At 42.6% G+C, this 25,919-nt stretch overlaps 1 protein-coding gene and 1 long non-coding RNA gene across 4 annotated transcripts in view; both read left to right on the forward strand.

Moving 5' to 3' along the window:
- plxnb1b (plexin b1b) overlaps window positions 1-25,919 on the forward strand; it is a 65,719-nt gene that overhangs the window by 13,954 nt on the left and 25,846 nt on the right. For all 3 annotated transcript variants that reach the window (XM_015005639.2, XM_015005640.2, XM_015005642.2), the window contains exons 3-5: window positions 21,226-21,319; window positions 22,371-23,544; window positions 25,371-25,553. In XM_015005639.2, coding sequence (XP_014861125.2) covers window positions 22,381-23,544; window positions 25,371-25,553 — 1,347 coding nt within the window. In that variant the 5' untranslated portion in view covers window positions 21,226-21,319; window positions 22,371-22,380. The remainder of the gene's footprint in view (window positions 1-21,225; window positions 21,320-22,370; window positions 23,545-25,370; window positions 25,554-25,919) is intronic.
- LOC148159592 (uncharacterized) overlaps window positions 1-25,919 on the forward strand; it is a 285,054-nt gene that overhangs the window by 3,139 nt on the left and 255,996 nt on the right. The gene's annotated exons all lie outside the window — the stretch shown is intronic.

Raw genomic sequence — 25,919 nt, forward strand, 5'->3', positions numbered from 1 at the left:
CTGCAGAATGTGGTCTTTGCTTTATTTATTGTTGTTGTGGGGGAAAAAGGAAAGCATGAGTTTTACTCCAATACATAAAACATAACAATGCGACTTCCTGAGTAATAAAAGATCTTTAATATTATGCTTAAGTGGAATGTTTTAGTCTTTGATTGCAATATCCCAACTTGAGTATTTCTCTAAATTTGCATACAGTTTCTTTCTTTGTGTGTTATCACAGATAGCACACACAAAAAGGGAGGATCATTGTTGGGGCCGTCTGTGCTGCTTTTCGACCTCAAGGTCTTCTAAGGTCCGAGACTTAAACCCCCCAAAACGTTGAACGAAATCTTTTTCTAACAAAGTGAGAAATCAGGTGTCAGAAATCACAAACAAGCTGCATTCACAGAACGATTGGACTCGTCTAGAGTTTAGATGTCAAATATTTTGATTTGTCTTCTGTTGCCAAAATCTATGAACCGGTCCGTAAACGCTCTAGTGAATCAGAGGCCGACCTCAGCGCCGTGCCCACAACGATTTGTCGAACACGCGAAGTAAATATTTGTAGTTGAATGTGCAGGATGAGGTACAATTGCAGGTCAAATTTTTGGTCGCATTTGAGGGGTGTGAGTAATACTGACATAACACCCGTCGTAAACATGGAGTCTTCATGAATGTTTGATTGTTGTTAATAAGTGTCATTCGGTAAATAATGACACTTTTAAAGCAAATTTTTAATGAAACTTTGTATTAAAAGTGTCATTATTTATCAAATAATGCAAAGTTGGCACTTTTAATGGATTGTTAATGCAACTTTGCATTAAAAGTGTCATTACTTACCAAATGACACTTCATGACAACAGTCGTAAACATTTCTGAAGACTCCTTCACGTTGACGACAGGTGTTATGTCATGTTTCCGACGGTGTCATGTCAGGCTTGTGCTCAGCGCTTCAAATAAAGTGTTGCCAAATTTTTTGGCTTGTTAAACCGAATATGTGCAAGAACGATTTGCACAAAAAAAACACCCAAACAACAACCATGTGAGGATGAAACCAGCAGCCTTTTATTCTTCTGTTGCCATAAAGGAGTTTAGTTTTCTTCTTCTGCACAGTCAAACACCCTCGCGCCCAGCCTGCCCACTTCCCACCACACTCGGCAGCTATTTAAAGTGGCTGCAGTTGTTCCATACTGCTGCGCCTGTGCCAAACCAGGAGCTGAGGCCGGGCGAACCGAGGCCTCCCTGCTGTGACGTTCAGCTGATTGTTTTCATACTCGCCTTCCCAGGATCGGTCCCTCTGCCTTTGTGGTCTTGCTGTTTTTTTGCCTTCGCCGTGTGGATTTTGTTTTTCCTTTCAGCTGACCTTGGTTACATAAACTAACACTTGATCCCCCCTTCCATGTTTCTTCTCTCTGCCCTCGCCCTCCCCTCGCTTTCCTAATCCACCACTTCGCCAGCCTGCTATCCTTTCAGAGCTCCCCACAAAGTGAAGAATTTTGATTATGCTGTGAAAGTTCAGTCTGGGTGATTTATTCCCAGGCTGCTGGAGCTTTGAGTGGCTGGTTCTGCCTTCTCATAACCTTTATTTCAGGGCACATCAGGGGAAGATATGATTTCAATATAATACGTGGCTGCATTCCCACAGCAGGCAAATGCGCCCCATATCCGTTTTTTTTTTTTCCACGGCAAGCTGAATGACCCAATTCTGATCTTTTCACCCCTCCGCCCCCCAAAAAATAAAACCCAATCTGTGCCACTTCTGTACATGGAATTAAATCAGATGCATATCTGATTGTTTTCAAAGAGTCTGCTGCCTGAACGATCATGTCACATTTTATCCGACTTTTAAGTCACTGACGTTGAGGCATGTGTCGTAATTCTGCAGCACAAGAAGCCAGATGGAGTAAATGTGGATGCAAGCAAATAAAATTATCATGACCTTATGAAAGCAGTCTGCCAGTGAAGTCCCACCACAATCCCACCACTCCTGGTTCAGACTCCAGGTTTTCTCTATAGCAGTTACAGTCAGTGCTCCACTGCAGCGCGTTGCTATTCGCTGTTCTTTTCTCTTCTTGGCTTCCCTCATCTCATTATGATCTTCTCACATTTCTGTCGGCTCCTGTTGCTGAATGAACGTTCTTCTTCTGCGCATGCGGGTCGCTTCGGGGTCGTAAACCATTCACACAGAGGTCTGACTGCGGTCGCATTTAGCTAGTTGCATGAACGACCGTGTTTCTGGCCAGCCTGATTTGTCTGCGCTCAGGGTTCATCCTTCCCCAATTTGAAGGCTATGGCGTTTATTTTTCGGCGATGTACCCAGAGAGATCCTGGAGGAGTTTGGCGCTGGATAGCTGTCGGTCGCCTCATTATTTTTGAGTCAATGCTAATGTTGTCTACCATTTACTTTAAGTCAATGACTTATAATTTGTGTCTCTTCAATTCTATGGAGAAGCTTGTCGTAATGGAGACGAGCTAGAGAAATAAATTTCTATTTTTTGCACTCAAAGTACTAAAGGGGTAAAAAAAAAAGTGGATTTTTTTCATGTTGCGTTTTGAAGTAATCCAGTTGTGAGGGTAGAGAGTATGAAACTGCAATAACTGGGTATATAAAATAACTTTCAAAAGGCAAAACTGGTTGGAGGAAAAACTGCAACACAACTCTGTGTAATCTCCTAAATATGAGACTGTTGGTTATAATTTCATCTTTTCAACTATCCACATCCCTTATAGCTATTATTTTGAGCTCTTAGGGGGGCGTGTTAAGGGGCCACACACCAATAATTTTATGTTTCTAGTTTTTATTTGACTTATACAAATTGAGATGTGTTGCACATACTTTTGTGGATGTAAATCAACAATAATGAAAATCAAAATAACTGATCGCAAAAAAAAAGAAAAGGCAAAGCTGAGATGAGAGATCCAGGGAAACAACAGGATTGCTTCAAAAAGAAACTAAAGGAAGTGTAACTAATTACTAATGTGGATTTGCGTGTTGGTGAATTGGTGTGTGATTGTTTGTGTGCACCAGAGGATGTGTTTTGCTGTGCAGAAGCACTTGGAGTGGTTTTAGTACCATGTCTGCTCTGGTTCTGAGTTGGTCTATATGAACAAAAAGAACTGATTTGTTTCCTCTTACCCCCAAACCGTCGCCATGGCACCATCTCACGGCAACCTTAAGGTCTCCTCTGGTAAATGTTTAATCCTCCTCCTCCTGTATGTTGAATTTCTGTCGACAAGTTTAAACCGGTTATCTCCCGTCATCACTTTATACCACCATCACCAGTCTGGTGTCAAAGTGCAGCAGATTGTAGTGAGAGTTTTACAACGGCATCGGATTGGTTGCTTTCCTTAACGATGGTTGTAGACTTGAACTGTAGACTAGGTAGTGTCTGGAAATAAGACGTATGTGAGAAAGCCGTTGGCTGCTCTGTGAGGTGACCACGCTCCACCTGACGCAGACAAAACATGGACCGTCTCCTACAAACAACGCTTCGAGGATTTATTATGAGATCAATGTGAAGTCTGCATGGGGCAGGGAATGTAAGATTCTTGTACAAGGTAGCATTTTGAAAAGGATGAAAGTGGATTTTCTACAAGGGTAAACTTATTTGAAATAGTAAAAGTCATAATTTATTGCTTCATTTATCTGAGTTTCAGCCTGAGTCATTGTCTGAAACGGTTTAAATTTTATTTTTTTGTCTCTTACTTTTAGATGTATCCCTTAACATTCACTGTTTCTCTTTATTCCCTCCCTCCCAACATTACATCAGAACATTACCCAAATGAGATACGTGAAAAGCCCGGAGCGGTCGACCTTGCTTATCTCTGGATGCACATTGAGACAAGGTGACTCTTCACGGAGCTAGACAGCCGCTACGCTCACAGCAAGCAGAACAATGTAATCAAATCATGTCGTTTAGCTCTCTGCACCGTTGATCCTTTTGGGACTGTCTTTCTGCGTCTGAACTGCACCAGCAACGGCTGAACTTCACATGACTTCCACAAAAGCAACCATCTGAGAGATGCTGGTGTGTGTCCTCGTTTCCGTGTCAGAGAAAACATTCGTTTATGATGACCTTTGTAGAGTCCAGTATCTCAGTCACTGTCTGACCTTCACTTTCCTGGCTCTTTGATGAAAGCATGTCTGAGAGAGTCATTGTTTTATCCCCTCCTCACTATGGTGAAAAAAAAAAAGTGGCTTTATTAAATTAGCATCGCCTTGCTACGTGTCTAATACGCCAGTATAAGACAAAACTCCACTGGTTTGTGTTTTTCTTTTAGGCTTTTTTTGGACATCTGACATGACCACCACAAATCTGAGACATAGAGTTTATAGAATGAGCTTCTATAGTGTTATTCTGCTCATAATGACAATCTAATGCACCAATTGCGATTTTCTGGCCGATCGCTGATTAAGCTCTTTAAAAAGCCTGATCTGCCGATTCAGATTTTGGCCGATACTGAAACTTGTGTATTTGTCTTGCCTAGTGGTACATGAGCACACGTGTTGTGGAGTTGAACCCACAACTTTCAAGTTTTAAGATGACCGCTCTTCCCACTAAGTCCCAGCTCCTCTAGAGATGCTGTGAGTTATTTACATTTGCGTTCCTCCTGCTGAATCAGCACAAGTGCCATTCAAATGTCATAGCAATGAGCCAACAATATCCTTCTCATGCTGCGTTGTGCATGCCCTCTGTTTGTGCTGGTGAAGATTTAGTTCTCAACAACTCTGGTTTGTAAGTTGGCATCACACAGCGGCAGTATGCCAATGACCGAGAACATCAAAGTCCAAGGCCGCAGTTAGATTTCAGGATCGCACACTGTCTACTGCGGGAGTGCAGAAAACCGAAAAATGACATCATATGAAGTGGTGAACACACAATGAAAGGAGAAACCCTTCCTCTGCCCTGAATTTCTAAAAGAAACTCAGGATCTCTAATTGTGGTGGGTTGAACCAACTCATCTGACTTTTTTCAGTGTGGAGAAACGGCAGCTCTGCCTCAGAGGACAGAAGTCCTCACCCTGCTTCTTAAAGTCTCGTCGTACCTCTCTGTGTCTGTGTCTGCATACGAAAAATTCTTGGGAATTGCAGACAAGCGAGCGTTCCCGTCCTCACTATTAGCTCAGCTGAACACACTCCAGTCCAGTAAAACGCCACAAGGGGCGATAAAGTGGTGGCTCCTATACTGTCTCCTTGTAAAGGAGAAAAAGAAAAGAATCGAAATAATAAGCAGTGAACTTAGAGAATATGAATCGTGATGTTTTTGAACCCTTATTTGTCCTGAGATGTAACGTGTAGCTCAGTGGGAAGAGAATTTGTTTTTGCAACAGGAAATCTACGTTTTATACCTACTGGACAGCCAACACATTTAAAATGGAGCACAAAGATGCTACAGCTGTTTTATATATAGTTAAACAAAGCTTCTGGGGAATAATATTATAGGTTTATGAAGTGCTGCATTTCCAGATTACCTTTGCATCAGAGCTAGTAGGTGTGCTGGTGATGCTCTGTGTGTCTTGGTCTGAAACTGGGAGACAGACGTGAAAAAAACAGATTCTCTGCAGACAGGAGCAAACAGTGATGTTTGTTGTTAGTCTCTGGAAGGGTCAGGGTGTGGCTGGGTTCTGTGACTGGAGTTTCACACACACACACACACACACACACACACACACACACACACACACACACACACACACACACACACACACACACACACACACACACTTTTCAGTTTGAAGGTATTCTGTCTAGGCCTGTCACTATAACAAATTTAGCTGGACGATAAATTGTCCCAGAAGTTATTGCGATAAACGATGATATTATTGTTTTTGAGACCATTTTCCAGTCATATAATGGTAACGGCAGAATGATGCAGGAACATGTTCTTACATTTATAACTTAACGTTTATAACAAAACAACAAATAAAATGAATTACGACGTCTCTGTAAACAATATTGTCCTTCAAAAAATGGCCAGACTGAAGACTTTTATCAACCAGGTTTTGATAGTGGAAAAAAGATAAATCATGCAAATGGAAATTATTGAGCTTGTTTTAATTTATAATGCGATTAATTGGTTTAATGCTTATTGGGGCGGGCCTAATTCTGTCATAAAAACCAAGCAGCCCCACATCATGATGCTGTGGGTTTGTCATTTCAGGAAAACGAAGTGGGATCTCTGATTTCTGACGTTCCACGTCACAATTTCTATCTTGTTTTCAGGATTGCTAAACCAAACACGCTGTTTTTATTTATCCCATGTTGCATGCAAAACTATTCAGTAGAAGATAAGTCTGGATGAAAGCTGGCCGTGGTTCTTCAGACTGAGAAGTTGAGATGGTTATCTAGTAGAGATGGACTGATTCATGTGCCTCCAGGCCGTCTTTCTAGGAACTTAGATGCATTCTTTGGACAAAATGTTCGTGGCCCTTGATGTTCTTGTTTTTCTGACTGGGTAGTTCAGGATCTCAGTGTATCACCTTCTACAATACATTTTTTTCTTCTGTTTCGATCCTATTGTGATAGGTCAGCTCTTCTCTCTGGTCAAACAAAAGGAGAGACTTTTTAAATGAAACTCCTTTGAAACACAACAAGGGCAGAAAAAAACGGGGAAGCTCTTCTTCTTGCTGCTCACATGCTTTATTTTCCTTTCTCTGGATAAAAGTGAGGTTCTGAGCCGTCAGCTTGCTGACGGTTAACATGTTGCTGCAGGCAATAGGAAAACATTCCCCTTTGTAGTTGCTGCACCTGTGCTTAACCACCTGGCAGCTAAACATTAATTTCCCTGAATAAACAGAGAGACTGATCCTCTTTTGAAAATAGGAGTTGTTAGAAATTGTGCGAAGCTCGGATTTCGTCTAAAGGCACAGCGGTATGCAAAAATCCAAATTTATTCACAAGTGCATTGGCGCCTGTCCCAGAAGTGTACTCTACCCCCACCTGGCGTAACGAACCACCTGATGCGTCACTAACTGAACCAGCAAGCAGCCAATGAGGGCAGGGAGAGCCCGCTGTCTCTTAATGTAGTTGTTCGTCCTTTGAAACTTGAAAAGATCGTGCAGAGAAATGCTCACCACAGTTTAATTAAAGCAACCTCGGCATGCACCAGATGTGGGCAGAGTACCTAAGAGGAGCACTGCTTGTGTATTTTTACTCAAAGAAAATAATAAAGTAGTAGTACATTTAAACACCGCATCATCAGATGGACCAAAATATAAAGTTAAGTGGAAATTTTTTGTGTTTTAAGGATAAAAATAACAATAGTTCATATAAGTAACAAAAATAACAAAATCAGGTGAAATATTTTTTTTTTCCAAATCAGTTTTTTTTTCTTCAATAAAATGAATTTATGAAACTTTAACAAAAACTGCATGTGTGTGTCTGTGTCTGGTGAATTTTTGGGTAAAACATGTTTGTTCTTCATTCAACATTTTACTCAAGTAAGAGCAGCGATGCTTCATGATAAAATTACTCAAGTAAAAGTACATAGTACAGCATAGTAAAAAATTAGAAAATGTTTCTCAGGTAAATGTAATTGAGTAAATGCAGCCAGTTACTATCAAACTCTGGCAGCCTCTGTTGTCCTGCCAGTGGGGGGGTGAAGGGTCCACATCAAATGGATCCACTGATGCGTTTCGATTGCTCCACAACGGTTGTAAGGCAAACCTCCGATCTCCTGATTATGTCCCAAATACATCCACCAGAAATCCACAGTCATCACCATTTCATTCTCCCCTGTGGGGAAGTATTCTCGTCTTCTGTTCCAGCCTCATTCTTCTCACTCAAAACTCCCCACACAACACATAAAGACAAAGGGAACACATTAATTTTTTTAAAAATTGTTTTCTACAAATATAATAAGAATGTTTTTAAAAATCCCATCTGCAGAAGGATTCACATTTTCTGCCACTAACATCTGTCTATATGAGGCCAGAACATAGAAAGTCACAGGAATTTGTCTGCAGACTTCAGACAGGATTGTTTCAAGGCACAAATCTGGGAAAAGTTTCAGCTGCTCTGAAGGTCCGAATGAGCCCAGTGGTTTCCATCATCTGTAGGAGCCAGAGGAAGGTCCGCTTGGAGGTTTCCAAAAACTCCACTCCACCCCGATTCATCTTTGTCACTGAGCGAGATGGCCACTGTAACTATGTTAAATAGTCCTACAGAGGACCACTGCCAATTCGAGGATTTTTTTCAGGAACGTAACTCCAAATTACTCACAGAAAATTTGTTGAGGGTTTTGTGTGTGTGTGTGTTTTATAAATCTTCTCTAAAATATTTAAAAGAAAAACCAACTTGGAGAGCAGAAATACACAATTCTGCTTGACTTGCTAATGGTTAGCCTTCGTAAAGCAGCCAATCTGGGAGCACCATTCATTCTCCTCAGTGCTGATTGGCCGGAGCCCAAAGAACGACACAGATAATCGAGACTGTAGATGTTTTCTTCTGTAGTAGTGCTGGGATGGTTTCCACTGTGTGTATTAATCCATATAAAGATATTTTGTATTTTGAACTTTTAAAAAATATACTCACAAGACATCTCGCAGCACTAAAAGTAATATTTCATAAATAACTTAATAAGTTAAGCTAGTTATGAAATAATAATAGTTTAATAACTTAAAGCTTTTAAGCATGTTGTACACTTTTGTATTAACGTTTATGCCAATACTGTAAATGTATTTTGGCTCAAGCTTATCGCATCGTGAGAAGTGCGATATGTTTGGATCGTGAGCTTTCTGAATCTGCTCCTCTGTCAGCCTCAGGCACCAAACAGGGAGGAGAATAATTTGTTGCAGCTTTTACCCTGAAATACTCTGACACTTTCTTCCTCCTCATCATCGCTATGTTGTTTTAAACTTTGTTTTTAGGGGGTGGAAGTGATGCCTTGCTTAAAAAAATAAAGAAGTACTCTGATTGTACAAAGAGGCAAGTGAGTCTGTTATTTCCTACAAAACTGACACAGCAGTTTGACGTCTATGACTTACTTTTAGAGCGATTTGTTCCTAAATTGTTTGGCTCAACCCTCCTACTCATACACTGACTTTAGTCTGTGCTTGTCATGCTATGATCTGTGTATTATACCACTTTGATCCTGGATCATGCATGCTGTTGTTTGGAGGTAATTATTTTTAAGATTGAAGTGTTTATTCTAGAATCTTGTTAGTTTTTTTATTCACCTTTGCCGCCCGGTTAAAAGAACTCCAGCTGAGCTCCTTCGTATACTTTTGCGGCTCTCTTGTATCGCCTCCGCATGTTCAGAAACAAACCTGCTTCCATAAGCAACACACCCCTGATGTTTTATGAAAGCAACACTATGGAAAAGCAGCATTAAGCTGGCCGGACCACAAAGGGACTCTTTGTGCTCCGGTGGGTTTTTACACACACCCTTCAGAGAGGAGCAGACAACACAGCAAAGCCAGACTAACATTTACCCTTCACTCCCTGCACTGCCCTTGTTATTGCCCTGGCAGACACAGAAAGGAGGCTTTATTTACGTCTACATGAGTATGCGTCTTGTGTGAGTGTGTGTAAGTTTGGCCAGGCTTTTCACCAGAGCATGTTGCTATCTCCGTAGCGTTAAAATCACGTCTTCGGGACTGAAGGGCAGAAAGGAGCTTTGGTCCGGTCGTATGTTTGCAGCAGCAGCTGACTGGCTGTTTGTCAGAAAGAGGCTGGTGTTGTGAGGGAAAAGAGGATTAGAGCTCCGAGCTTCTGCAGGTGAAAGACAGAATGCAAAGCGTGGCTTTACATTCCTGAACCGCACCATGAGCTCAGGGCATTCATATGCTGAGTGGAAATCTATACGACATAGTACTGGGGGCAATTATTCACCACCTTGCAGATTCAGCGTTTTTACTTTTTGTCAAATGTCATTTTCAAGTTGAAATAAAAATGACTGGAATAATAATGTTTTCAAACTGTGATGTTTAAGAGGAAAGAGCTAACTACACTAACCTGGCTGGGTGAGAGAGGAACTGGTTGTGACATCAACTGGGAATGAGTTCCTTTAGGTTGTACCACTGCATCTTCAAAGGATTCCTTTGACTAGGCCACACCAAACCTCTGCTGAACAATGATTAGCAGTTTTTCCCTATCAAAATGCCCAAGAGGCAACCTGGAATGCTTTTAGCTAACCTAAAATGAACTGACACCAGAGAGATTCTCCAGTTTTTCTCTGTGCTTCACACAAGATCAAACCCTGAATTTAAAACCTTTCCAGCACCACACACGGTTCGTACACACCCACCACTTTCTACTGTTCAGGTTTTCTCTCTGTCTTTGCTTTCTTTCTACAGATTCCACACTAAGGCTCTCCCAGACTTCATCCAAGATGTCGAAATCGTCTCTTCTTAACTTAGTCATGTAGCAAAAGTTACTTCATCCTGTTCGTAGGGAGGCGTCATTCCTCCCCTTAGTCACTAGGTGAAGTATTTGGACAGAGCTCTGTCCGATGACTCGTTTGATCGGTCAGAAGTTTGCTGATATGTTTTATGCAGAAATGCCATTGGACAGCTTTGTCGATCTTTCACTTCAATTAGTCCCCTTCCACTCGCTAGTTATTGTTTCTGGAGACGACATGAATACTTTTGAGTGTTTATCATGTACATTTGCACTTAAAAGAATGTCAAAGGACAAAAAAAAAAAACTCCTGGATGGAAAATGTGCTGTTGTCTGCAGAAAGGTGTGGCTCTCTCTCTGCGGCCGCTTCCTGATGCTTTGGGCGTGACGTATACTGAAGCAGGAGGCGTGTCCCCGAGTGGTCTGCGCCATGGGTATGAATATGATTGACCGTGAGTCAACTGTTCATCTTTGGGTGAATTATGGAAGGGCTTAAGTCCATCAGGGTGACTGGCCACTGTCCCACACTCCCAGACATTTTCTTGTCCCATTTCCAAAAGGGGGAATTTTTCTTCTCAGTGACTCGAAGTGCCTGTTAGCTTTCGTTATGTGAAATGCCTGGAAAAAGTGAAAACCTTTGGTATACTGATACCAAAAGTAATACAATACTGTTATTCACTGCACAGATGGAAAAGGGAAGCAATAAAATAAAAATGCATCTGAGCTTTCTCCTTGTACTTTGTCTGTGAAAAACCTCTGGTTTTATTCTGATAATGTGTGCATAGTTCTGCTTCCCATAATGAGTATGTGAAAACACAGGCTATAATTTGCCTGTGAGGACATTGCCTCATGAAAGCCTAAATATGCACCAGGATAAGTGGGTGTGTGTGTGTGTGTGTGGACGCACACACATTCAGACACTCTCATTCTTCCACTCCCATCCCATCACTGCACTGTTTTCATGAGCTTGAAGGTCCAGAAAAGTTCTCAGACTTTAGTTTCTCTTGTTTGATCAGAAAGCTGTCCACTCTGGCTGGACTAAAGTTTGCCTTCAGTCCTTGTCTGACTTAATCTTTCTAGTTTTGTTAAGTTAAAAAAATGTCAAAAATATTTAAACATCTACCAGAGTTTGTTCTGTAGACAGTTTACTAGAAACAGTGACATTAACTCGGATGTGGATGAGTGTCCTACCAACTGAACCGCCGCTAAAAGCAGGAAACTGATGGCCGGCACCATCCAGCTAGTCCTTCAAATCTTCTTTAATCCCACGTTGCATGGGCACAAGATGTCCTACAATCTGGAAACACATTTGGTCCAACAAGGCGAGAAGCATACAGCTGTGGCCACAACTATTCTAAGATCTGCTCTGGGCAGTACCAGAGCTGGTGGGACACAGCGAACCAGTGTCAGAGGTTGTGTTTAGTCAATTTGCCGGAGGATAAGTGCCAACCCGCCTACTGGAGCCACTGGGGGATCAGAAGAGCTTTGACTTCAAAGACCAGTCCTATTTATTCCTATATTTTCTTCTTGTTTAATGTACTGATAATTTTTAACAATTGCCATTGAAGAAAAGGTGTATTTGACCACATTTAGAAGGAAAACCGAAAGCCAAAGTTTCAAGTTTAATGATAGTTTCTGTCAGAATCTCTATTTTTGTCACAAATGCAATCTGAGAAAAAATCCGATGTGCTTGTCTGTCACAGAACTTAGGACTGGATCTATGTGAAGACCCAGTCTTCCCAAACATCTAACCACAGTTCTACTTCATTCCTACTGACCGTCAGAGGTGGTGCTTCAAGCACTGAATGATCATTCTTGTACATTTGAAGGTCGAGTGTTAATCACAACAAAGTCACCTGTGACCTGTCGGTGACTCCTGTGGCTCTGTGTAGTCACATGATCCATGGCCCTCAGTCCCTTTAATTTTTCTCACACGCAGATGTATTGACTGCAGGTGTGGTTATGCGAAGCTGGTGGCATCTGTATTTACCACCGTTATCTTATCTGCTTGTTGCTAGTAGCCTTGTGACTGAGTGGGAGCTGCACAGCAAAGCCAGTTGCCACCGGAACAGACAGCGAGCGGAAAGCAGCCTGCTGGAGCTGCACCTTCGGTCCCGGCGAAGTGGGCCAGACGAATCGATATAGGGAAGTTGTCCATAAGAGTGGATCATCTCACTACTAAGTTGCCCCAGTGAAGGCTGAGCAGGATCGAGCATCGGTCAACGGTGACGATGCCGTTTCAGTGGCAGCCTCTGGTACCAATTTTTTTGAGAACCTTCCGGAAATGGACTCCAGGGCCTCTGGTTCTGACTTCAATGCCCCCCAGGAGGATGCTTTGGGGTCAGTTACTGCCGCAATCAGAATGGGTTTGGCTCTTTTGCAGCTAGATGTTCGGCAGGCCCAGTCTGCAGTTTCTAGCTCCTTCTTTCTGCACAGTAAGTCTGACTCTGCTTTTGTGGATCGTCCCTCAGAGGAGTACATACAAGAACAGCATGCCTGTTGGTTGGACACCAAGGCTTTTTCACATTTGATGACAGATGACAGGGCCCTGTCGGCCATGCAAGAGTTGCCCACAGTTGGCTTGGGGCAGATGCCAGCTGTGGAACCAGGCATTACCTCGCTTCTTATCCTGCCGGATGAGGCTTTGCGGCCTAATGCCTGTTGTCCGTGTCCTTAGCATTGTATTACGAATGACCTTCTCTGCAATGGACAGATTGGGAATTCCCTCTCCCATCTGATGCTGGCCTTGTCCTCCTCTTTGGAATTTGTTCCACTTGACCACAAAGGCCTGGTTGATGCGTCTCTGTAGCCCTTTGATCTTTTGACCAGGGAGCTTGGACATATGCTGTCCGCACTTGTCTATGCTCTCTGCCAGGTCTGGCTGGAGCAGTCGCCACTTACTGAGCCTTGGAGGAGAACCCCACAGGCTCTTCCTGTGGTTCGGGGAGAAGTATTTGGCCCTTTAATCGTACAGCCCAGGCCTCTCAAATGAGGTAGCAGCTAGTAGGGCTTCACAAACATTTAAACATAAAATCCTTCTTCAACTATTTGGTTGCTTCTGGCTCATAATTTATCTTTATGATGGATTTCAAGAATAGGTGTCTGGGACTTCTACAGTGTACAACTCAAACTTTTTTGAAAATTATGCTTCTCCCCAAACAGCTTCTGCTCATGTGCTCGATTTTTATTGGCTCTTCACATATTTTACATCAAAACGTAGGAATTCATGTATGGATTCAGAAAATGTAACACTCAGATGTGGGACTTGCAGTTTTCTAGCAAATCGGCCCAAATTGGAAATAGGATGCTATATTGTGAGTGAGAAAAAATCTGAGCCAAACTTTTTTTGTAATGTCATATCATAGCGACACAAACTTTGACATAATTTCAGTTCGAACCTTCCTGACGCGCACAATTTATTCATTTTTTTCATACCAGTTACAGCTTTGCCATAAATTTAGCCTGTTCCAGAGTTGTAAATCAGATTTTTGTTAAACTACGACCTCATAGTTTCATGTTGGCATGACTCCACTGACCCCTCCACCATTATTAAGCTTTCTATTGAGCTTCACCTGATGTTCTTTGCTTTGATTATACCAGTACTATTGAAATACTGGAGCACGTCTGCCTAGGGGGCTACGGTAAGCCGCTGCTAGAGGCACAGGGACTTTTTAGTATCTTCATTGTGCTTATGTTTCGACAAGGAAGCCTCCAGTCGCTAGGAGGCAGCAATGCTCAAGCTAATCACTGGGCTGCCTGCTCAGCCCAGTAGACATATAGACTACACAGGTGCAGATCTGATGGCGGAGAGGAGATGGAGACGGTGCCAGAGGAGAGTAAAGCTGGAAGACTTTGGGTTGAATATGGATGAAAAATGTTATATACTTTTCATCTTGTCTCATTACCTCAAATAGAAGCAGTATTGCAAGCAGGATACTATAAAACTTAAATCTAATTTTAATAATTTTTCAATCGTATTATTGCATTTCTTTCTTAAAATAATGTTAATCCAAAGAGCAGCGATAACAACAAAATGCTGCAGTCAAACTTCAAAAGTACCTGCTTTTTGCCCCGTTCTGGTCTGAATAATCCAGGAAGTGAGCAGGGAGTAAAGATGCTGCAGAGGGAGGAAACACATGAACTCTGCTGGTCGGTCAGAAGACAGAGACGGACCACAAGTCTTGTGGATCTGTTCTGTCAGGACTCCGGGCCCAGCCGGCCACACCAGAGCGATCGCTTTAGGACCATAAAGTTTAAGAGCTGTGGGAACTTCCTACCCACTCGGAGGTGAGCGGCTCTCCTCAAACATCTGAAAGAGCAGCTCACTGGCATGACAGCGCCACGGCTGAGACTTGGTTCTCCTTGTGTTTTAGTCGAGTTTTCTGAACAGATCCGAGGATGGCTGTTTTCCCCTTCCTCCTCCCCCTCCTCTTCATCAGCTGGGTAAAATCGGTTGCCGTTCAGATGAGCAGCAGTTGTTCAAGCATGGCTCTATAAATAAGTCGTTGTCAGCCAGCCAGCAGCGCCTGTCCAGCTCCAACAGATTGACTGATGCTGGAGCCGCACCAGCTCAGCGTTGGCATGGCAACGCCTGCTAATACCTTTACACATGGCACATGGGGGGCATAAAAAGTTTATCCGGAGCTCCTAACTATACGCTGCACTGTAAACTTCCTATGTGTCAGAAACTAATACCTCACTAATGCACCAGTGGATCATTTGTTTATCATTAATATCCTCCAAGTGATTGGTTTTGGATCCTTGAATACTAACCTCATTTTTTTTATACATCTCTGCCCAGGGGTCAAATGTCAGGCTGAGCAGCTCAGAAACTATTGCTTTAATACCGTCTTTGCTCCTCTGATGTGACTTTAGAGCTGTAACTTGAAGCTGTGGACCGTTGTGCATAAGGACTGTTCCTCTAGTGCGCCTCTCATTCTGGTGCCGTTCCTGCTGTGAAGCAGCAGTGTTTTCAGTGCCACTTCAGGGGAGGGACTGAAGGGATTGAAGCCACATTTTAAGCATTCTCACACTCAAAGCTTTGTTGTTCGGTGACCCAAATATTAATCAGTTCTGGTACTGAAGGCTGTTTCGCATCTTTGTTTCACTGTAGCAAACCTAAATGAACAATAATACAGAGACTGAACATATTTCTAATATTCTGAGTTTGGTCTGTTTCCAATAATGGTCCCGTAAATTACCAATACTTTCTTTAGGACCAGTCAAGATTTGAGTTTATTCTACAAAAAAATAAAAAATAACTAGCTCTTCTTACCTTTAGCATTTTGAGCGATGTCATTTGTGTTTAAACGTCTGCTGCCATGAGACTCTGACTGGCTAAATATACTGCAATGCTATAATGTAAGTTCACAACCCTTTAAATATCTTACACAACAGCTATTTCTATTTCTATTGCACACTGGTGCTCCAGCAATGTACAGTGCAGCCATGGAGGATGATTTCAGTACCCAGAGTCTGGACTGTAAGACCATGGACCCTCTGGTTTTCTACAGCATCACATTGATTGTATCTGCATCTAACTTGTTCATTCAGTTTTACTTGAAATATTGTTTTTTTTTTTTTCTATTCTAAGTCATAAAAGTGGCCTAAGTTCAGAGTGCATTGTATTTTCCTCTGTTAACATTTGAGCAGTTGTCTCCATGCTAGCAGCCGTCATCTCGGTTCCTCCCTCTTTCTCTCCAACTCCATAAAACTTCAACTCAAGCTTGTAGCTGTTTTTTTTTTTTTTGTCATTGCTGAGCCTTAGCTTAAGCACACAGTGTTAGCCCAGATATTACTGTAGCAGCGACAGGTCCCCTGTGACTGCCTAATTCAATTCAGCTCATTTAGAACGCAACAATTCGCAACAAAAAGTCTGTTCAATCCCATCTTGTATGTATTTCAACTGATCAGTTACCAAACTGGGCAGTCGGGTTAAAAAGGGCTTCTGTCTGAGGAAACCCGGCAGATTGCACTGAGCCTTTTCTCCTCTTGGACTAGCATGTAGCCACCGCCGTCAGCTGAGTGGCGTTGTGTCTGATGGTTACGTAGTGATGCTAACAGCTGCTGGGGTTCAGCACAACATCTGTGTGGAGCAGAAAGCGCAGGAGGGTGATTACTAGTGTCTGTGTAACTGTACACCATGGGCTGTCACAGCTACTGAAGCATAAACTCTGTTTGTTGATAAAAGGACTGATTAGAAATGTCTGTGTTTACTTATGGCCACATTGTGTGTGTGTGTGTGTGGCAGCTTCCCCCCTACAATAAGGACTAGGGCCCTTCATGGGATTATATATGTACCCTGTAATGTTGCTAATTAGAAATCCCTCCCCCCCCACCATACACACACTCGTTCTGAGTGGGTGTTGAATTGTGGGTAATTAATGTCTCCCTCATCCTCCTCTTCCTTTGCTACCTCTCCCTCTGGTTCCTTTTCAGGAGTCACATTCCATCAGCGCTTGCTGACCTCTGAATCCTGCTGCCACTTGTTTCTATGGGTTCTGAAAAAGTTCTTAATGTCTTTATGGCCATTACTCTGCCGAGTGTTTTTCTCTTTGGCGGTTGTCGGTCACCCTCCCCGAAGATGTTCTCGTTCGTCTGTCAGTTTGAGGGAAAGCTGAAAGAGCCTGACCCGGTGGAGTCGGTGAAGTGGATGATGCCTCAGTTTAATGTGCCTCCCAGGAATGCTTGTTAGTGTCGTTTGGCAGATTTCTCCTCGACATTACGCTGCTGGTCAAACCTGTTTGCCACCGAGTGCATGGAGCTACACTTTACAGCTGGAAGCCTGAAGCGAAGGCATCTGAAACTGGAGTCGTTTTACAGGGACATGTACCCCAGGATGTACTGTGTGTCTAGTGTTTCTCTAAAATTCCCAGATCACATTTCAATAACATCCATATGTTCAATGGCACCGAAAAACTTTTTTTTTTCTTTTTTTTTTAATTTCAGGTTTTTGTCACATTAAAAAAGAATGCCATTATAAGTAATGTTTTAAAGTCTTTCTAAGTACAATGTAACATTTTTCCTGTTAAATGTCAAAATGACCTGAAAATGCATTCTAACCTTTCCAGGTGGCTTAACGTCACCTTCTCTAAACTTTTGAACAGACATGTCCAACAGTTTGACTCCTGGATCCACCAGGAAATGTTCTGTTTTAATCAAAACCAGTCTTTGGACGATCCTGCTGTTCGTGTTTTGACATCAAGAGGCCAAGGTGACACTTAGCAAGTGATTAACAGCACCGTGCCATGGTGGGGCTTCAAACAGGATGCTGAGCTTAGTGTCAGAGTGTCATCAATAGTTTTGAGTTTCTGTTTGAGGTGGAATTATGTACTGTAACCAAGCACTTTGATTGGTTAAGTCGGTACTATTTTTTCCCCTGAGTTGCACTGAAATATACATGTCTTAAGTTTGTATTTTGTGGGCTGTGAAAGGAGGTTATAGAAGAAAATACAGAGAGATGCTTGGATACGGTTCTCTTCAGCTTGAAGGCATTTTGTAGCTTGTAGCTAACAAGATCCTGCCTCCTTCAGAGCGATTGTTTCTGTTCTCTCTTGATTGAACCGACCCTCTGCTCCCGTTTGAGTCTGTGTCCTTGGACAGAAGTAAAACCAGCGCTCTCCTAACCAAACCTCTCTCGCTGCTTGCTGGTGTTTTCTGCTTTAAACTGTGGTAATCTGACTCCGGTGTCATAAAAGCAGTGTGTGATCACTATGATGCCTTCATCCGTTTTGTTGGTAGATTTTACTCCACAACTAGTAGAGGCCACCGCAGGCTGTTTCTGACCCCTGACCTCAAGAAGGACAATAGATTTTTCTTTTCCACACACAAAAAGAAAGTTTTAGCTCAGTTGTTGAAACAGGCAGTAGATGTGTGAAGTAGAGCACATCTACAAGCAAGACTTTTGCTGAAGTTTGAGGGCAAAGTTTGAAGGAAGAGCAGAATGCCCTCTGAAAGTTAAAATCCTTTTTAAAAATCCATGCTCCTGATGCTGGGTTATAGTTTTGCAGCTCCATAACGTTCAGGTAATTAGTACCTGAATGTTTGTTTTTCATTCTTTTGGAAATCCTTCCCAACTCATTTTCCATTCCAAATTACTTGGTTTGATTGTTTGGGGAAAGTCCTCGTGTAAATTAACTTTCCAGTCAGGCTCCTCTCTGCTTTCTCAGCTTCCAGTCTTTCTCGTAATCAAACGGCCAATCCTGTGAGTCTCCGGAGTTCGGACCCTGCTGTCACAAGAGGCATCCTCCGACAACAGACGTTAATACCTCTTCCAGAAGGATCAAAGGAACCTTCCTGTTTAGATTTCGTTATTTTGGAATGTTATCTGTTAATCAACAGGCTCCAGCTCCCTGTCTTTGCTCGTGCAGCGATTGGAAGCTCAAATACTTTTAGTTTTTTTGGACGGGGTTTGGGGAGACAGGGGGCCTTTGGCCTCTTGCCAAGCTGTTACCCTGATTCCCACATCCAGAAGATTTACCCCAACAAAGCAGGCATTCTAATGCCCTGTGTGGCAGAGAAAGAGCTCTGTGCATGTGTGTCTGTCTGTGTGTGTGTGTGTGTGTGTGTGTGTGGGAGGGGGTGTGTGTGTGCGTGCGTGTGTGTGTGTGTTGAATGAGTGAGCTCTCCACTGCTGGAATGAATGGTGTCCTTTTCAGGCTTTTTTTTTTTTTGTCTTTTTTCAACTTTTGTCCAGCTCCTCATCCTATGAGCTTCCAGCAGATCTGCCTGAACTTGTAAGAGATCCATTTTGCAAGTGATGGAATGCTGAAAGGCAAAGGAAATCACGTTGGGAAAGTTGGAAACTGGGGCTTGGGGGATGATGTGCTCTATGTGTCTATTTTAGATAGAAAAGGAGAATTTAGTGCAATTTAGCTGTCACAACCAGGCACCATTCCATGCCGTTTCCTTGCGTGAACACGAAACCGCACGCTTACGTGTCAAAACAGAGATGATCTCTTCAGTTTCCCTTCCTAATCTTCTAATTTACTTCTTGTTCTTTTCCAGGGACACCAAGGCTATAATTTAGTTTGCAACTAATACCCATCCAGTGGGAGCATTTCACACAGTCTCTGCAGGTCATATCAACTGAAATTTATGACCTTTTTAAAAGGGGTGCACCGATTTATCGACCAGCCGATTTATTGGTGCCGATTTCCATTATTTTGGGAGATCGGTGATCAGCTCCCAAAATAGGAGGAGCTGATCTTATCCCCCGATCTTATCTACCTCTGCAAAGGTCTGAAAATCAGCCACTGCCCTCTTCTGCTCTCCCATGAGAGAGGTTTGACTGACACACCGGCCCACCAGGTCATGTCTCCACATTTGCAGTTAACAATAGTCAACCCACTGTTGCAACTCAGCGAGTTTCTTGCTATATTTAGCAACATTTCAGACAAAAAAAAATTGGTATTGGCCAAAATCAGAATCAGCTGGTCGGGCTTTTTATAGATCGGTTATTGGCGATCAGCCAGAAAACTGCAACCGGTGCACTGTTTCTTTTTAAGACTATAATGAATGACACTTAATACTTATATAACAAAAGAAATGTGTGTATTTCTAGAGCTTGTCATTTGCTGAACAGCTGCATGTACATGATATGAGTGTGTGTGCTCCAACTCACCACAGGCCCTGTCTAAAGGGCTCTCTGCAGTTCCTCTGCAGAGAGCTGGAAATGTAATGCATTGAACCGTCAGAGTGAAGTGTGTTAAGCTTGGTTCACACAACTAGATAGTTATGCTGACTTTTTGACCCGATCTCCCCCATCTGACACTCTGAAGGACTCTCCCCATTATAGTGATGGCTCTACAGATAAGAGCTCTTCCACTGACTTGTGTTTAGAGTGATCTGGTACGCTCAGATGGGACTGCTCCCATCTCAGTCAGAAACATTCAACATGTTGGATCGTCTTGGCCTGACATCGTGTGTTTTGTTCCCCCATGAGGACGAACGGGAACACAGCCTGTTGAATGTGACATGTGACCAGTCAGAAAGTGAGGAGACGGGACCATGGAGGGGAGTCCAAAGTACAGAGGACAAAACAACTGCACTGCCAACGTGCAGCTTTTTCTGCTAACAATAGTCCACAAACTATCTCTGTTGGCTTCTTCCTTGTCGGTCATTTTTACTTACTCTGAACTCACGTTTGATCTCAAGCAGCTTAGCGAGATTTCCTGTCTGACACCTGAACTTTCTTGATTAAAATCTCTGTGTTGTGTGTTGTCTTTGCTGTTTGTCTTAATGGCTGCTTTATCAGCAGGTATGTTCGCTCAAGTTTTAGATGACTGTAAAATCCTGCCACCAGGCATTTCTTATAATCCTGCTTCCTAATGCGAGTGTCCACGTCTCTTTCTACTCCTGTTTGTGAATAAGGGAGACATCCCTCTTTGCTTGTGTTGGATGAGTTCCACATGCAAGACAGATGTGTGTTAAATTGAGTTCAGTCTTTTTCTAGAACAACATTTTTACAGTTAATGTCTTGAAGAACTTCAACAACAGCTGAAATAACAGCAAATAATGCAGGTTGGAGAGCAGGAGACGAAATGAGGAAGAGTGAGGAAGGTGGTTAGTTTTCCTTACTCTCCAGTAGTCTAAGCCTTTAGCAACATGAACGACTACAAAGATGGCTCCAGATAATCTCATCCAGAGCTGATGTGCTTGAAGAGGTATCTGTGTTTTTGGTTGTAGTAGTCTCCTGCCCCTTCTCGACTGAAAATCCTGTCTGAACAGGGTATGAAAAATCTGTGAATGAAGTCCAGGGAAAAAAGAAACCTGAAGTAGTTTAAACATGACGAGCTCCGGGCTCGCCCTCCCAGTGTAGGCTGACATAACTCTGGGTTTTGGTTGTGAATCACAGCTTGTTTATGAACTGAGACCTCTGATTCATCTTGTCTTTCCTTGTGCTGCAGGTGTTATCCAGAAGGATGCGTTTATGACCTGAGCCTGAGCATCTGGGAGGTCAAGAGGTAACATACCTCTGTAAAGCACCACTGCAAACAAATGGTGAGATCGTTGTGTAGAGAGAGAGAATTTTAAGTTTACAAAGTTTGTCCGGTGCTGTCTGACTGATTAAAGCCTAATTTTTTTGTATTCTTCTCCTGATAAAAGATCAAGAGGTTTACTTTCCTGTTAATGATCAATGTGTGATTCATCTATTTAACAAACTGAAACCATCAAACATTGCAAAACCACATTATACCAAGTATTCTTGCCCCAGTTCTAAAGTAAATATCTTAGTACACTTGAAATAACACACAATTAACTTGCAAATAACTTCTCCGTTAGATATAGGAGCTTGTTTTAAGTCAATAATTCCTTAATATTGATGGAAAAGTACTAGTTCCAGTGGAAGATTATTTCACTAAAAACAATGGGGGGAAAAATCTTGTTTGTAAGTGAAATTTAACCTGCCAATGGAAAAACTTTTTAATCAATGATTAAGGAATTATTACTGACCTAAAACAAGCTCATATTTCTTGCCAAAAAGTTAATTGTAAGTTAATTTTGTCTTATTTCAAGTGTACTAAGATATTTGCACTAGAAACTACTTGGTAAGATTTTGTTTTTGCAGGGAATCGGGCATACCTTCGACTACTAACATAATTACATGTGGAATTTTAAACCAGAACCAATAAAATGCTTAAAAACAAGCCATAAGTCCTGTAGTGTCAGAGGTCGCATCCTTGGTGAACCCCTAAAACTCTTTGCTCTTAGCTTAACAGAAAACGCTGTAGAAAAATGTATACTTTGAGTAGTTTATACAATATAACAATAAGCAAAGAACCAAAGTATAAGTACAACTCACATCTTACTGAACATAGATCCAAGTCTGTAATAGGTCCTTGTGTCTTGGGAGACCATCAGAATCTCAGTCAGATCAAATATCTTTGCAAGTTGTAATGTGTCTTGTTGAGGTAATGTGCCTGATCTGCTGTATGAGCAGTACTGCCAATGTTCCAGAAGAGCACAGGAAACGATGGCAAAACCTTTAGCAGTCGTGTTGTACTGGAGGTCGACATGCTTTCTGATATTTGAAATTGTTTCTTTCCCTCAGCTCTACTGCCATGCTTCCTGGGACAGCGTGTTCTGCTTCAGTGTTAATGCTCCACGCTCTGCGGTGCCTCCTGCTTGTTGCCATCTTTGCTCGGCCATTTAGCTCGCCATCCAGAGGTGTTGCACAGGGATCGGTGTCTTCCCACTCTGGCCTTTATCCCACTTTTAAATGGAACAACACGATATTCGAACACCTGGCCCTGCATCCTGACCCCAGTGTAGGATGGGTCTACATTGGGGCGCGAGATCAGCTGTTCCAGCTAGATCCGTTACTTCAGCTTAAGCTCCGGAACGACACTGGACCCGTTATCGACAGCCCGGACTGTTTGCCCCCTGTGACAGAAACCAACTGCCCTCAAGCAAAGGAGACCAGCAATCACAACAAGCTCCTGCTGGTTGACCCTTACTCTATGGAACTTATTACCTGTGGGAGTGTCAACCAAGGAATATGCCAGAAGCGTAACCTGACATCCATCAATGTAGTGCTTTTTTCCACAGACAAGCCAGTGGACACTCAGTATGTAGCAGCCAACCACCCCAATGTTAGCACCATCGGGCTTGTGGTTCGCTCTCACCCTGACAGACAGCCGGTTCTGTTTGTGGGACGAGGTTATACCAGCAGCCATCCACCTATCTCCACCCGAAACCTAGCCCAAGCCCCAATCTTTTCCTACGAGGAGACCGCCAAGCTGGCCGTCGCCGGCCGCCTCTCAGAATATGATCACCACTTTGTGGCCTCGTTTGCCCATCGGCACCATGTGTATTTCTTCTTTTATAGGCGGGACCTGAAGTCACAGTCAAGGGAGTACCGCACATATGTCTCGCGTGTATGTTTGGATGACCAGGCCTATTACTCGTACGTAGAGGTGCCGCTGACGTGTCGCTCCAGGGCTGGTAAAATGTACAACCTCCTGCAAGCTGTCCAGCTCGGGTACTCCAAGGACAGGGTTAAGGGTCAAGATTCAGAGATCCTTCTCGGAGTCTTCTCAACTCATCTGACCTCATCGTCTCGGCCAAGCGAGGACTCCGCTCTGTGCATGTTCAACCTTGAAGATGTGGACTACAGGATTAACTCAACTAGAGACCTGTGCTACACACAAATGGGTAGAGAAGGAGGAGCGGAGGCGGCATACATTGAATATGAAGTCAAGTCCAACTGTGCCAACCTTCCAGAGGTAAGCACAACGCACCATAAATCTGTTCTCTGTGACGACGCTCAACTATTAAGGGGAATATCTGATAGGAAAGTCGGCTTCTGTACACGCAATCCAATCACTTTGGGTTCAATTGAAGTTTTAAATAGACAGTTTTCCTGAAATTTGTAGTTTTGTGGAAAACTCACCTAGCAGCCAATCCAGTAGCACCATTCACATTACATGGTGCTGATTGGCTGTACCCCCAAATTCAGATATAAGTAAGATCTTTGGATGCTAGTTACTGTGTGAGCGCTAATATGGTTTCCTCTGTATGTATTAAAGCATTTTAAGGTATATTTGGTGTTTGAACTATAAAAATAGGCAGTTACTTGTAGCCCCAAACCCATGAATACCTGGAGGTCCTTTGGGATTGAGATAACTGTTTAACTTGAGTCGACTCTTATTTAGTCGACTACTTGTGGTTTTCTTTCTCTTTGCTTGTTTTCTCGTCAAAGATAAATGTATATTGTTTGGCATGAGATCACCATTTGATGAGAATGGAGAAGATTATTGTTTCCGTCATAATAGAGAGATCTTAATAGGAAAACCACAGCAAACTGCAGAAAGGAGGCAACCTCTGAGAATTAAAGCCAAAAAGCAGATTTACGACATGATTACAACTTTAAATCTTTACTTGATTCCCTGCAAATAAACAATCTGTCTCAATTTTCCGTCTTTGCCAGGAAGGTCCATCTGCACCCTGGGTGGATTTGGACAAAAGGTTTAAGCCATTAAGAGTGCGGATTTGTTCCTGGTGATGAAATGTGAAGTTTCACAGTGATAATGAATAACCAAGATGTATCTTGGCTCTGGTCTGGCCTTTACATTTATGGCTATAGGTACTCCAGATATACTCAGAACTCATTAGTCGTTGCAGCGTAATCACAGGCTTCCATCAGCCAAACCAGCTAGTGTCCAGGCACCGCTTAAGCTGCTATGACATATTCCCAGACCTGGCTCTTTATTTTTTACATCCCATAATACATTTTCCTTTCATGATGTCTGCTCTGCTGTTTTTAAAGATCTATTCTGCTTTGCTGAATGTGCTCTACAGTTGTGCAGGAAAGAGCAGAAATCTAATTTTCCTGTAAAGCACTCACACTATATTTGTTTTGTGCATGAAGGGTGAGTATTGCTACCACAAAAGCTGTTCCTGTCATCATATTAACATAGAATCCATCAAAACAAGTTGCTTCCAGAGTTCTTGGGTTCATTGCCTCCATCTCTCATCGCTAATGATGAGGCAATGAACCCAATGGGGAGCGGTCTCGTTTAAAAATACAGCTTCTGCAACAAGAAGAGTCAAGACTCCCTCTTCCCAAACTGGGAAGGCAAAATCAAATCCTATTTCAGATTTATAGTGACTGTGTCCAGTTTTATTTCATCCTCAAACCACAAACTGTTCCCAAGAAGTCCTGCCAGAGTTTTATGGGCCCCATCAGGAACACTTTGGGAAACATTTTGGCTTTTGGTGTTGCTGCAGAGGAATTCAGGACAAATTAGTTCAAAGATTTTATGTGGAGCCCAAATGAGCCGGGAGAAAGAGGGATGGAAGGGATGGAAGGAGGCAGGAAAGTAGGTGAGTTGATGGATGTATATATAGGTACGCAGGCAGATACATAGGTAGGTATGTAGATAGATATATACCTACCTATAAAGCTAGGTATACCTATATGCCTACCTAAGTAGGTAGTTAGGTATGTAGGTATTTTGTGTTTAAGTGAATTGTCTTCTTTCAATATTCAGCCTTGGTTAAGTGACTCGTCGATGCGACTGTCTTCTTATGATTCTGTTCTGAATTTCAGAACACCCTGGATGCTTACCCCTGTGGATCTGACCACACTCCCAGCCCCATGGCCAGCCGGATCCCGGTGCTAGTGGACACCATACTGGACAGCCCGTCTGCCCGGCTCACTGCTGTGGCTGTGAGCATGAGGGAGGGATATACCATCGCCTTCCTTGGAGACTCCAAGGGGAAACTCCACAAGGTGACAGTCCAGCCAATAACGCTGCGTATTCCCATAGAAGAATGATTATGATGCATATGAAGCAAAGAACTGTGGCATCAATTGCCAAAATAATGTCCATCCAAGAAGCATATAGTGACGTCTCTAACTGGAATTTGGGTTCTTATGGGGAACATTTATATGCTGATTTGAGACCCAAATAACCTTCATCAAGATAGATAGCAAATATAGCAAGAAAGTCAAATCAGTGACTTTCTTGCTATATTTAGCAACATTTCAGATAAAATAATTTTATTGGCCAAAACTGGAATTGGCAGTTTTTAAAGATCATAATTGGCAACCAGTTAGAAAACTACAATCAGAGCAACCTTGCATCTTTTTTTTTTT

This window comes from Poecilia mexicana, unplaced genomic scaffold (genome assembly GCF_051168715.1).
Source record: "Poecilia mexicana isolate PSO_F unplaced genomic scaffold, ASM5116871v1 scaffold_5, whole genome shotgun sequence".
Classification (NCBI taxonomy): Eukaryota; Metazoa; Chordata; class Actinopteri; order Cyprinodontiformes; family Poeciliidae; genus Poecilia; species Poecilia mexicana.